The 15,146-nt window shown below is 33.6% G+C and overlaps 1 protein-coding gene across 1 annotated transcript in view; it reads left to right on the plus strand.

The window, feature by feature from the left end:
• Nucleotides 1-445: 445 nt before the first annotated feature.
• The window catches only part of LOC119081760, a 48,310-nt gene continuing 33,609 nt past the window's right edge, over nucleotides 446-15,146 (plus strand). The window contains exons 1-2 of the mRNA XM_037190950.1: nucleotides 446-2,137; nucleotides 7,100-7,576. Of these exons, the coding sequence (XP_037046845.1) occupies nucleotides 1,937-2,137; nucleotides 7,100-7,576 (678 nt within the window). The 5' untranslated portion in view covers nucleotides 446-1,936. The remainder of the gene's footprint in view (nucleotides 2,138-7,099; nucleotides 7,577-15,146) is intronic.

The following is a 15,146-nucleotide window of genomic DNA, read 5'->3' on the forward strand; positions in this document are numbered from 1 at the left end:
TATATTTTGTCAAGGTTGTTGAAAGTAATCCTAGACCACAAGAAGTAACACATTCGATAGATAATTAGACAACAAACATATTCTAATTATCTACAAGAGTCATTGGCATAATTACAATCTCAAATCAATTTAAGTCATGAAAAGAAAGCAAAATCAACGTTTGCGGAGGATATTAAGTCAACTAAATAATTTATGCAGAACAAATGAGAGCCGACGTAGAAAGAACTTATGGAGGCGAGTATTTTATCAAAGACACACTATCAGAGACATTTCATTAATAGATGGCACTATTTGTTGCATCCGAGATGGAAACCTAACTCTTTAATAGCCCTCACCATACAAAATGAAAAAGTCAACGAAGGAAAATTTTAACGATCGAATTCAAGCTTTATTATTAACGTAACTTCGTAATCCATAGAACTTTATTATTCCCATAAAGTGGGATACAACAAAACAACATTTTTATTTTCACTCTTCAACCACGAACTTAAAACTATGTGTGTGCAGTGTTAAACGCGAGAAGAATGGAAATAGAAACAAAATCATTAGTACGAAAAGAGCACCCATCGAATCAAAATAATTTATTTATCGGGGATATGTGAGGTTATGTTGTAAATTAATAATTAATTTGCCACAAGAGCACTTTAATTGTTATCAATAAATGGGATAGCTGAGCAACCCTTTTGAATTTTGCATTGGTTTATCTCGTTCGAAAATTTCGTTTACGATTTTGTTTTGAAAAGGATTCATCAGGGATCACATTTTGTGCTGAAGAAAGGTATTAGGAAAATCAAAAAAAAAAAAAATCCCATTGTGTTAATCAGTGTTGATTAAGTGATAATAAAAATCAAAATTGTAGAAAAAAAAGGGAATCGGAAAAATGACAAGAACATTTTTTATATGTGCAACATTGTGATTCATTTAATATGAAGGGAATTTTCATATATAAAGTTTCAAAGCTCAATTATCTATCATAAATTGAACTAGTGTTTGTGTGTCGCCTGTATGTATATATGTATCGGAATGCGGACATATCGTGAAAATCATATGTTTGGCCAAAGTTCGATGTGTTGTCTCCTTTACACCGACTCGAAATTAAGCTCTGCACATCATTGTGTCGGTTCGATTTCGTAGTGCAATAGTATTTGTAAGAAAGTTATAGAATCTAACGTTGACGGGCGAATTTGGGTTGTTGGTAGTTCAAAGAATAAAATGGTGTGGCAGGTGAATCAATGCGCTATGACGCTTGCGTGGTGATTTAGGTCTGCCAGATTCAGTTCATATATTCCATAATTTCGTCGGTTATACTTTCGAACGTTGTGCATTTATTCGATTTTTACTGTAAATTACTTCGATAGAAATTAGTTACGAGTACCAACGACTTTCGAGAAACGTATTCGTTTTTTATCTAACGGGTAAAAATAAACTTGTATGTTAAAAGTGCTCTAAGACAGTCCAATATGCAGTTAAATAATGTTATTATTGAATGAAAACACGTCGGGTCAACCTAACCAATATCGATTGCCTGCGCACGCAATCTAACTTACCATCTACCTTTAGTGCCGATTGGGGCCACCAAGAAGCAGGGATCGGCATCCCGCAACGCGAACTAAGTCTCGAGTGAATGAAAAGTCGCGTAAAGCCATCCCAAGATCGGGAAATCCGTGTTTTTTCCATCGAATTATCTGGCCTACGTAGCCATTTATGTGATGTGTTTGTGTTAACTCTAAAAAGGTATATTGTTCAAGATGGCTGCGGGGTCCACGAACAGAAGTGTTTTATCAACTCGAACAACACATCTAAGTATTGTGCTACGATACTAAACCAACAGCCAGACGCGACGAAAACGGTGATGATGGGGCCATGAGCCCGAGCCCCGTGAATATCGTCTTAAGCGGACCTGCACCATGCTAGCATTACCGAACCCGAGGTCAATATGTGGCCAGGACCCGGGCTGGTCGTGATGGCGCTTGCGTTTATTTCGGTGGCTCGGCGAGGCATCAGTCAAATCATTCCCAACCAAGGGAATAAGTTGGGAAAAGTAGGAGACGAAAACACGGGTTCCTTGGCAAGAGTTAATCCGTGGTTATCTGCTTGCGATCTGGCACCTGGACCTAATTCAGCACCGGATCTCCAGGTAGAATTTTTTCCCTGACTTCGTTGAATGATTTCTTGCTATGTCTGGAAAAAAAAATGATTAAATAATTGCGGTCTCCTGAGGAACAATAATCGAATTAATTGTTTAATTAAATGATAGTAGAAATTATGGCAAACAGACAATGACGAGGCAAACACACAAAAAAACGAAATTTTCGAGTTATATCAAACTCAATCAGATATTACATTTTCAAATGTCATAATGTATCGAAATATGGTCTTGCTCCCTTATCCTACTTCAAGCCAATATTTAAACATAAAATCCAAATTGTATTCTATGCCCTTTTCGAGATAATTAATTAGTGGCAAAAGCAATTTGGGACTAAAATCATGGGGTGCAATTTGTTCATAGAAAAAGAACTAATGAGTGGGTGGTGTTCTATGAGAACCATAACGTTTGTGTGTACCGTATTAAGGGTACAATACACGTTCATGAAATGGCTTGTAAATTGTACCGATAAATTGCGTTGTGTGTTGTGTGATTTGATTTTTATATTTATTTATAATTTACACTCAATTAGCACCCCCTACATAGTATATAATACGAGTATCGGTGCTAGACGACTTATGGCTTTCGGATTTTTGATGGCAACGTATCGGTTTACTAGACTGAATATAAAAAAAAAAATTGGACTCTCGATATCAATTGAAATTTGACAATTTATTATCAATAAAATTATGTAAACAAAAGAAAAAGATTTATTCAATAGGTTGCCGCCATTGGGATTGAAGATTTCTCAATTTTCTCTATTCTTGGCCAAATAACAAGTTACAAAAGCACTCTTATAACCAGGGAAAAAAAATTGAAAAAGAATTTTATTTTGTAAGATATCATTCAATAGAGGTATTATCTAGTGCTTAGCTTATCTTCAAATCACTAGTTTGTTTCATATGATATGCACACGGTATTGTACACTCCTTACTAGCTGTTGGCTGTTCTTCAATCTGAAAAAGAGTATTGATTTTTCCATTCATTATATAACGTTTTTGAATAAAAAAAATCCAGTCGTCTTTCGCTTTGATATATCCCTAACGGTTTTAAGGTCGAGGTTTTGTTGCTTTGATCATATAAATTTATACAATTGGAACAGTACGAAGAAGTGGTGTGATTAGGTAACACTTTGACTTGCCGAATGTCGCTATTGATTTGTTGATGAATAATTTTTCCCGATTTTGTTTTCGCCAAACATTTTTGGATAATTTAAAGTCGATTGCATAACACTTTCAGGCTTTGCTTTGTTGTTTTTTTAATAATCATCTCAAAGAAATACTCGTGTGTAATATTTGGACCATTTTTCACTTCCACCATTTAAATTTGATTTATTACAGCACGATTTTTGCTGTTTTCATTCTTGTTTTCCACATTAATCGAATAGATTTCATTCAAAGCATTCATGGAATATTTATTTTTGGTGTAACTTGGTTTACGTTTTCCGTTTTATTTAATGTTAAATCGTTTACAATTGATGTAAGAAATAGACAGGCCATAAAGCTCACACACAAATACAAAAAAGTGTTGTGTTTCTGGAGCTTTAACATAATTTGATTTGCTTGATTATTTCATCGTTGTTGTCATTATATAAATTCACAAACTTTATTTGTTCTCATCGTTCAAATTGGTTTGACTGCCTTACATACAGCTAAAAAATCCGTAAGTTGTTCAATATGAGGTCAAAATATGTACAAGTAAATAAGTCAAAAAAATGACTGAAAAATTGAAATAATTCCCTTAAAATAGGCCCTTCGAGAGCTTTCAAGGAAGAATATAATTATAGAATAGACTAAACTCAAAGCTAGAAAAGTAGACTAATTTTATATCAATTTTTTATAGGCCAAATTAGATCGTTGATACCAATACCCTCTCAGCAACCAAACTTCGTTTTGACGCAGCCAAAATACCACCTTATTTTGACAAATGTGACATTGACTTTTTCGTAATATAGTTGCCGTGCTGCGCTCTTTTTTAAAGCAATATCGACGTCACACGAAAAAGACAAATAATCAACTTTCTTGCATTTTTGCACACCAAAATAACGGAGCAACACACAAAAAAACACGTCACAATCACAAATTATTCATTTTCGAACACCGAAATGGTAACAGGAGACGTAATATTATCCAAGGTTCTGAAAAAACAGGTTAAGACAGCCACTAAGGCGAGTGACAACGAAATTGATAAACGCACTCAGTACAGTTTGTGTGTGAAATAAGTTTGTTCCAAGGCCATATGAATTGTCAAATTTCATCCATATAACCATAACCTCAATAATACCTCTGTGTAAATCGCGTAGGCGACGTTGGTCGATTTGTATGAAATATCACGTAAGCGACGTTGCTATGGATGAAATTGTCGTTGTTCGGGTTGTTAAAGTTCGTGTTTACAGTTACTTGGAACAAACCTATTAACTTGAAAAAAATTTTTTTTAGAAAAATTCGAAATTTTGTTTTTGTTAAGTGCCTTTTTCATATAAACTTCGTAGCTGTTGACGCAATTTGTGTGTCATCGCCTTCGTGATCGAATCAGAATTGTCCTAACCTGTTCTTTCAGAACCTTGATATTTTCAACACAAAAAGGACATCGCTGCTCATACTTCATTTAATTTATTTTTAAAAGTTTACAATTTTCTATGACAGCTGTACACTGTACAGTTTTACCACCTTAATTTTCCTAGTTTCTTTGCTAGAGAGGGTATTGTTGATGCGTCTCTTTTCACTAAGGTCTGTATTCGGGATTTCAAGGCCTTTGGGCTACGCTCTCAATATGCTTCAAAAGTGACTACGTATACATGTTTTTTCGACTTTATGAAATATACGGATACAATGAAAATATTAATAAAATTAGAGACTGGAGAGGAATTACGGCTGCATTTCTCTGTTCTCCCTCTGTAGAGAACCTGGTAGAGAAATATTGTGCTCAATATGCTCAATATGTGTACTAAATGTGTACTATAAATTATGTGTCCGTTACATGCACATTTTGCACATTTTCTGTGCACAGAATGTGCACAATATTTCTCTACGAGGTAGAGTAGAGAATAGAGAAATGCAGCCGTAATTCCGCCCTGATGAGGAGTTGTTCTTTAAAAAAAGAAGAAGTGAAAAATCTGAGTCTCATGAGCGTTTATCTACCCAAATCGAATATCAAAAATGTTACCGATAATCCTACGAGAAACATCAAAGACAATTTTATTTCAAGAAAATCTGTGAATAACTAGGGCCTTCCCTTGCGGTAGACGGAGTCTTGTAGTAAGAATTTATTTTAAATATTTTTCCAAAGAGCATTGAATTTATCATTATTCCCTAGGTGCATCATCTTTATTTACTAAACAATAATTGAAAAGTGAGACAGTTTCCGGAACCAAAACAATAAAAGGATTTCTGAAATCCAAAGATGAATATGACTACTTACCCTCCCAATCAAATTAATTCGATACAACAAGGGAATCAATAAAATATTTACAATGACTTATGGCCGCACAAAAAAGGTCCATTTATAGTTACAAGATTCCTTTTTTTTCTCGGCAAAACAATGTACACATAAAAACGTTACTCAAATCATGACATAATTGATTGAATAAAGGCGCAAAAATCAATTAACCGTTATTACGTCGTATACAGTAACCTAACCATAGGCTATACGCAATGACCCAATCAAAAATTCTATTAATAATTTCTGATATCTGAACCACATCATAATTGACAAAGTTAAACTACAACAACAAAATTTCTTTTATAATTTCGATTTTTCTATCCAGTTTGTATGACGAGAGAGGGTTGCTCACTGATGGAAAAACACGAAAGATAAAAACCAATGCTCCTACGTATAGGCCGAGCAATTTTTATATCCTTGAGATATTTGTTTCATCCATAAAATAATAATATTTAGCTGAAGGCGTAGATTTTTTTTTTAGCGGATTATTTTTGTGTAGAAGCCGTAGTGTCGTTGAATATCCCCTTTCTTATATGCATCGATTACATGTCCTCTATACATTAGTAACTATAAGGAAAAATGAGGAAAACAAAATTGACGTTCGTTCTACACAAGAATCTAATCGATTTGTTTCGCAGATACAATTTTGTATCGCTGTATCCCTAAATACAATTACGTACAGTTAAGTTTTATTTTATGTACAATCTCGTAATATACTGAAGCATATATAACTTCACATATAGTGGATATATAAAGTATAAATCTCATCGAAGCTTAGTCATATAAAATTATACAACATCAATAACCCATATTACATACTCGTATAAAACCTTCCGAACCAAAAAATTTCTATGTGTAACTAGAATTTGGGCAATGTTCTATAAATTTTTTTTTTGATGTTTTTGCAGTTCTAATCTTAACTGAAGGCCTTATGTGTTTAGGTCGAGTAGGATTATTTAGACGAAAAATACATAAAACCGGAAGTTTCATAGCCATTCACATGCATAAATGTTATGGACAATGAATATAAAAGGTTACCCGATACGAGAAAAAAAATGAGAATTTTGATCAGTTCTTTAGAAATTAGTTGCTCTTGATGACCTTCACATAAATCTGATACAAATCAAACATTATAATAATGAGACTCTCGTATACTCGTTCGGTGTGACACCAGAAACCAACATCTAATAACCTTTTATTGGACATCAATTTAAAGAGACTAATATTATATGGGACATTGGCTGATAAAGAAGTGTATTAATATCTACTCAAAATTGGTAACAAACGTTTTCGTTAATCGGAAGCCATTTGTGAATGTCTAGTGGATAATTATTATTAGCCTATTACATCAGGCATAATACTGCTGACAAAATTGCTACTTCATTTTTAGTTGAAGTTTTTTTGTACAGGTCGACGATTTATTGTTTTTTTAACGCTTCCACCTTTCCACCTTTACCGCACCATTATTTTGAATTACTACAGATTTAAAAAAAAAATCTTTATTATTTCCAGGGTCAATGCTCAGCCGGTACACTGCCCGTGGCCTTGGTAAATGAAGGTCCTGGACCACCGGAGTGTCCACCGTCATGCGAGACATTACGTTTAATTGATAGAAATACGGCTAATAATAATAATAATAAAATGGAGGAGAATCGGTTTAATGAAAAACAACAGTGCCTTGACTATTTTGGCGATAATGAGGAAAGTAGTCCTGCGCAAATATGTAAAAAATCATCACGTGACATTATTACGACCAAATTACGATCATTACGTTTAAGACATTGCTGCGAACGAAGTGCTTTTAGTGCAATACACAGTGATGCACTGGTCGATATATATAAAGGCGGTTCCGATTGTATAAGAACTTTAAACGATTTGTTGGATGCTGACGCATTAGCATCTCGTATAACTTGTGAACTTAATGAAATTCTTGTACGATATGATTGTAGGCAACTATATTCGATCAAACATGGATGCAGGGATTGTAAGGTGAGTGTGAAATTTGAAACTTTCAAAAAATTACGATACTTAACTACCTCAACTAAACGATAATTCAACATCTTTTATCGAAAAAGAAACGATTTAAACAATTTGCAAATTGTTTCGTGTTATCAGCTTATTATACACGAACAGCATAAAGGATGTAGTCCGTGACTAGCTGCAATTATGTTACCATCACGTGATGGTCCACGTGACAATAATTCCACAATGCAATTTATTTTTACATATTATGCAGAAATGAATGCGATCACATGTCACTCCTTTCTACGAAAGTTATTTAGGAATTTTCTTTCATCGTAGCATGTTATGTCGACTGAAAATATGTTATCGGAATAATGCATTAGACATTTCCCATCTTCATTTTCAATTAACGTTAGTTGTTTTTTTTTTGTAATGCCTTAATAGAAAACGTTTTCCAGACATATACTTATATTGAGGTTTGGTAGTCTTTGTATGGATTGTTATACACTGATTAAATAATTGTGGAAGTTGTTAGAAGAACAAAGTTTGCCGAAGATGTGATGTCTACATCAATGGATGTAGAAGATCTCACTATAGTCATTTTTAAGGCTGAATGTAAGAGGCTTTCGGTTTTTTAGTGTTTTTAGGAGCGCCGAAAACCGTATTTTTCATAATCAATACATTTCTTTCGACGTCCTCAGTTTGAAAATCATTACATAACTTGGGATAATAACTGGAAATCGAGTTTTCGTTTCTTTCTCGGCTCAGATCAGATCGTGTTAACTGTGACACGCGAACAATTATTTAAATGACTAGGGATAAAAATATGAAAAATGTAGTTTTCGTGTGATTTTTGTTGATTCGAGGCGTAGCTGAGGTCAATAACATACAAAAACGAGACTTATCAAGCACTACTTTCACCACCTTTACCAAGTAAAATCCTTTACATAACTTGGAATAAAAGTAAAAAATCTTCTTTTCGGCATCGCCTCGGATCAATATAGTTAACTCGAAAACTGAAATTTTCAATTTTCTATTCATTCTTATGTAATTTGCATTAACATGACTAACCGTAAAAGATTTGAAAATCCAGTTTTCGTGTGAATTTTGTTGATTCGAAGCAGAGAGGTCAGCAACAAACATACAAAAAACGTGACTTCACTAGTTAGGTACGTGAAGGATTTTACATCCCGAAAGAAGTATGAAAAGTACGGTTTTCAACGCATGTGATTTGTAAGTGACATTCGACATTTTGTTGTCATAATATCTCTCTCCCTTCGTCTTCTTCTTCAATCTCTTCACACGAATTTCATTTTTTATTTTGCATAATTGATGTGGTTCTTAAAACAACTTAACGAATTAAGTGAAAATTGGCGTAAATGTTCATATCTCATACCACGGAAAAATATGGAATTATCACGCTGAACGAAGCCTCTTAGCAGTTATATAATTCATTACACACATAGATATATATATATATATAAAGTTAGTCGTTCAGTGATAAATTATGGAAATATTGCCGTCTTCCTAGTGTTTACCAATTTAATTTCGTGTCCCTAAAATACAATTCTGAATAAGACTACATATTTCGGGGGTTGCCGCACTGTTGCTTAAATTACATCTTGAAATTAAATATATAACCAATCATTTATACTACACCAAAAATGGGGTATGCAAAACTCTAGACTCATAAGTCTATTACTAACTACCGTACATAATGACACATAGAAACATTAGACGACATCTCCTATATATATCTTCTTCCTGCTACTTTATATGTGATGTAAGGAGTATTATTATTTCATCCTCTTAAAACGTTATAATGTCAATGTTTACCCTCTCACACATCTACCATTTTTTATAAAGCACAAGCTAATACCTCGACAAATTTTCCTCTTTTCCTTAGTGAAATTTAAATTTTCAATATTCAAGAAGGTTAGGTAAGGCAAGTGAAAATAATGTATGCACAACTGTATAACAGTATTGTATGTGAATATTATGTAGAGAGTCGAGATATTCGTAAAATGTTATGGGTGTAACTACCTAATGGCTCTACCACACACCATACGTATACTATACATATTCACCGAAAGCGCCCACAGGCACATTTACATGTATATTTTATTGCACCATTGTCGTTGCCGAAATATTTTAATAGTTTCTTGAAAGAGCTTTATTGGTCTCCCGATGGATTATGATAACATATAAAATGTCATAATTTAATCATCGTCGTGTGTGTTTGACTAATTAGGCATAAAATAAGCTTTCAGTTTGAAGAATGCCTGTGCACACAAGACATTGTGTAAGTAAAACATGTGCGTGGCAAATGATGAAGGAGGAAACGGAAAATGTTTGAACATAATTTGGGTAATATTTTTGTACAGCATTTTTGGCAGTTGTTATTAGATTTTAATGAGACAACTTTCGGACACTTTAAATAATTTTATGACTACAGTTCAGTTACAATAGAAGAAATAAATAAAATAGGACGAGGACCCGTTTAACGGTATATATCTTTATTTGGGTATATGTATATAGCTGCATATATAGCTAGCTGTATATACTACATGCATATGAATGGGAAGTGTCGAGTGGCTTAAAGTCCACAATCGGTTACTTTTCGGTACAGTTCCTGATTGCCGTCCTCGAACGCCAGCATTGTTTTCTTATATTTTCTGTCGTACGTATCATAATAATGATCTACAGCCCTGAGCACTTCCTTCAATTTTCACAGAGTTCTTTCATATTCTTCTTTGTCTTCATAAGGCTGGAAACTACGTCGCTTCGAACTAAAGAACGTTCCTCCTTATATTAAACAGAGTTAATGCACTCACTCTATTCGATTTTGAATACTTTCCTTTAGATGTTGATATTACTTCAAGTACTTTAATTGGCGTCACAAAAATTCGTAACTCGACGAGGCTACGGATTACTGTTCTATCCGGACATCATGGCTGTAATAGATAACATTTTGAAAATCTTAGAGCATCCTTTGACAACGAAACTTTAACAATATCTGCAGATCTGCCCGATGGAAGACTTGTAAAATAAGGAGTTGCAAAAAAACTAAACTACCCTCAGAAAGAGACTACTCTAAATAAACAATTTTAGGTTGTAGCGGAATATTTCAGTCAAAAGTTCTGCATTGTCATATTATGTTAATTGGAAATGTCTTTTCATAAACCTGAAAATGGAGTGAGCTATGAATCAAATACCTTTTTTGGACCCATGCCCAATGCATCGTTGCTACTATATTCGGAATATTTTGATTTCGATTCAAATGTTTTTTCTTTAAAGTTTTGCGCATAAATCGCATAAAATGGAATGGCATTCTGAATGTAATTTTTTGGAAAGCACTCAAAAACTTGTCGAAACTTCAGGTTAAATCTAATGTAGATGGACAGATGTTTGTGCATTTCAGTAGGTTTTAGAATTTTTAGAAACCATTTACCTGAAAACGATTTAAAAGATTTAATTTAATTCTATTGATTTTAATGGTAAAAACAATTTATAGTCAATTTGTAGTCCTCGTCAATATACCACAGGTGACAGGCATATCACCACCGTACAAATCCGAAGTAATTGCAAGAGATCTTTATGAATGAAATATGTAAAGACTGCATTTCGAAAACATATACCAAAAAAGCTCTCTACGGGCTATTCATATTCATCTGTTATCGCCAGTAACGGAAACGTGGAACTTATGTAATATATAAATATAGCATACATGCAATAGGACGAAAGAAGTAATAGATTTGGAATCCTTTTCTTGAACTTAAAAATTGTTACATCAAAAGAAGTAATAGACTCATCTTTGCCTCGGATCGATAAACTTTACACAAGAAGACCATTTCCATTATTTCTGTCGTTGTTAAGTAAGTTACTTTAATCACTAAATTGAGGTAAAGTTTAGCCGCCAGGAACTATAGTTTTCTTTACCTCACGTTTTTGAAGGTTAATAATCGATTCACTTAGATGAGTGGTTTTTAATTGGTATACCAAGAAAAAGTGTAGTTTGTTCAAAGTTTTCCTTAGTTGATAATTAAAAAGTTGCTTAATAAGAATTTCCCTCCATTAAATGAATCATGTCGATGCGATGTGAGTTTAACAATAAAAACTAAAATATTACCATAATTCAGACAATAAAAAAAACTTTCAATGAAAACGGTTTTCCATAGAATATTTTCGCTGTAACCAATTAGAAATGCTACGAATGTCCTCCAAGATACTTTCGTATTGTTCAACTTATCTCTTACGCTAAAGTCATTCATAATACGAACGAAAAGAAAATAACTCAAAGTAAAAACTTACATAAACCTTTCAAACGTATTTATCCCATCCATCCATCTATCTTCGTTTTCGTTCATTTTTGAAAATACTTTTTTTTTCGTTCCCACGATTGTGTATTATATTGTGGCTGTCGCATTTCCTTTGGCATTCCTCACAGCACATTAACGAAATTTATATAATATTTTTCGACAGACATTTCTTTACTTTTCTTTCATAATAACATTGCAAAAATACAAAAATCTAAATGACAAAATCTGTGCCTGCCAGTTATACATTTTCCCTTAATGTAATGGCACTATGTCGATATTATACAGTATTTACATAAGTATATGTGTAGCAGCCTTATTTCATTCTACTTATGTATACCTATACTTCCAATGTGTGTGTTATGTATCAGCAGGAAAGATTTGCTTAGTTATATTAGCGAGTTCCAGTTATTCTCTTGTACAAAATATTTTACCATATTTGCGCTTGCTAATGCCAACCAACAATATATGTATAAGATATATGTCTATGTATGTGTGAGTGTGCATGACTTTTCTTATATCACAGCATATATAACACTCGGTACAATAATAATATATCAAAAGCTCTACACCATATACAGAGAAAGTTCATCTGAAATCGCTTCCGGGGAAAAAGGTCCTAGAATGTAATAATTTGTTGATTTAGAAAGCCTTTTCTGGCAGATTTTTGAATGTTTGTTAGAAACGTTTATCATAACTGCCTGTAGACAGGCTGATAGTTGTAAGGCTCCTACTTCAATTCTTTAAATAAATAATTCAATGAGAATCACTTTCTAACTTTCTAACCTGTTTTACGCATTATTTGTAAACGTTTTATGTACGATATTTACTACTTCCGTTCATAAAATTGAAATGAAAATTTATTTTTCTCAGTCTCTGATATACCATGTATTAAAACGCCTTCATCGTGTGCACAAATTCATTCACCTATTTAAGTGGTAAATTAATTAAACGTTGATGAAGCACGAGTTAATGCAGAGTTGTCAATCATATTTTGCCGCATCGCAGCCATTATATCATTGACTGAGTTTATGCGGTAAGGAAGGAGTCAATGTTGAAAAATATGAACCTCACTTGAAGCAACACGATTTGCTTTGATGAGTATACGCAAACTTTTGACTTATGGGGAAACATCAACAAGCTTTGGTACAATAAATAATGAGTCATGTAGTTGCTAATATTTTTTATGCAATTTAGTGAAGAAATTTGTAAGTTACGCCGCCTGTGAAGGGCTTTATCGCACTTGTACAATATTCGAACGTTTCGCGAGAATTATTTAGATTGTTATGTCGTACATTAGCATTAACACTATCCCCTGTGTGTAATTACTTCACATACATTCGATATGTTCAACTTGCTTTAAACTATTTAACCAGTTTTAGTTCATCCAAAAATCAGTATGAAAAATTTTTTGTGCATCGGGCAACTGAAATACGACATATTTTGTCATGATTTTTCGTTGAGAAATGTCAGTGTTTCCCGCACGGTATATAAATAGTATGTTGTGTTACAAGTATTGTAATGCAGATTTTTTCAGCACTAGACCCAAGTTTTCCTTACGCTCCGCTCGTAAGGAAAACTTGGGTCTAGTGCTGAAAAAATCAACATTACAATCAGGGCCTATTATGTAGAATTAAATTTGCAAAAATTCGCACAAAATTCTCCACAAATTTGCAAAAATTTTCAAAAAAATAACTTCTACACACCTTCAAAGTCAAATTAATTGCTTTATTCACCTTAAATTGTACTAAAACATACAAAAGAACGCAAAGACTTGCAAAATGTGCTGAAAATGAAGCATTAATTTGTGCAAATTTTTGTGAATTTCTGTGAATTTTTGCAAATTTTGCAAATTAATTCTACATAATAGGCCCTGACTGAGGAAAAAGTAGTTACCTGCTACAGCTGCTTTGAGAAAATACAGCTGTCACAGAAAATATTTCGGCCCGTAGCTGTCACAGCTGTATTTTTCTACTTGCTATCAGAGCTGTAGTTGTGATTACCTACAATAGCTGTGTGATTGCCTACAATCAAAATGTTGTGATCGATAGGCACGGGTTCGAATCATGTCGGATCCTGTTTTTTTTTAAAATAATATTATTAAAAATAATTTTGGTTTCATTTCTGATAAAAATAAGTTCAAAATTAACTCAATAATTTAAAAAGAAAATATTTCTAGCTATTCGGAGTTATATTTCACAGTACTGGGGAGTATTTTGATATTCTGTTGTATATCCTACGAGTTAATTTTGAACTGAATTTTAGCTGAAATGAAACGAAATTGATTTTTTATTAATAATTATTTGAAATAAAAACTTGCCTTGTTGGGGCGCGAACCCGGGACCTCTTGATCTCCAGTCCACAATAATCCACCTGAGCTACGGAACATATATGCTACAAATGCCGAATGTTAATGTAAGCTACACAACGCATATTCCCGTTGATAGGTAATATACATCCCTGTAGTAGCTGTGTTGTGGGTGTAACATTACCTACATCAGATACACATGAAAACTGTGTATACAACACGTAATGTGTCATTAATAATTGAAAGATATTATTGCGACAATATTGATTCACGTAAAAGTGAAAATCATTTTGAAAATCAAAATATTAAGGCTAAAGTCTGGAAAAATGGTTCAACGAGCACAGGCTAGTGACCCGCCAACACTTTTTCACCCAACCGAGTCGCCGGTTGTTCTTAGATTGTCTCAGCCGGCTGGAAGACAAAGTTTTTTTTTCAATAAAATAAAATAAATTTCGACTGACCGAAATCGGCGCTATTTTTTTCGGGACTTTTTTTTATATATGCCTAGTGTCTCATATATTTTTGATCTTCCATAACTGGCTGTATGGGCTCGTTGGAAATCTGAGGTCGAGTACTCTCGAAGCAAATATTACCTTCATAAAGTTTGATGATAAACGGCCGAAAATATGACATCCGAAAAATTTCTCAGAATCGATGGAACCTCGGTGAACTTTGACGAGGGCTGTGACCTCACTAATGCAATTATTTGATTAAGTTATTTTATATTATGAATGTGGGGGACTTCTGCTTTAAAGAATGACTAATATGTAGTAGTACATGTTGTTATTGGTATCCAATCTTATGAGCCTAAACCATAGAAAGTGTGCTGTTATGTCTTTCACACACAGTCTTAACCGAATTGAATTTCCTTATGCATTTAGTGGCAAAATCATCGAGCGAGTACACTCAAAGGTGGACCTCGGAGTTACAATTGATGATAAACTGTCATTCAATGAGCATGTCGATTCGGTAA

This window comes from Bradysia coprophila, unplaced genomic scaffold, assembly GCF_014529535.1.
Source record: "Bradysia coprophila strain Holo2 unplaced genomic scaffold, BU_Bcop_v1 contig_358, whole genome shotgun sequence".
Lineage (NCBI taxonomy): Eukaryota > Metazoa > Arthropoda > Insecta > Diptera > Sciaridae > Bradysia > Bradysia coprophila.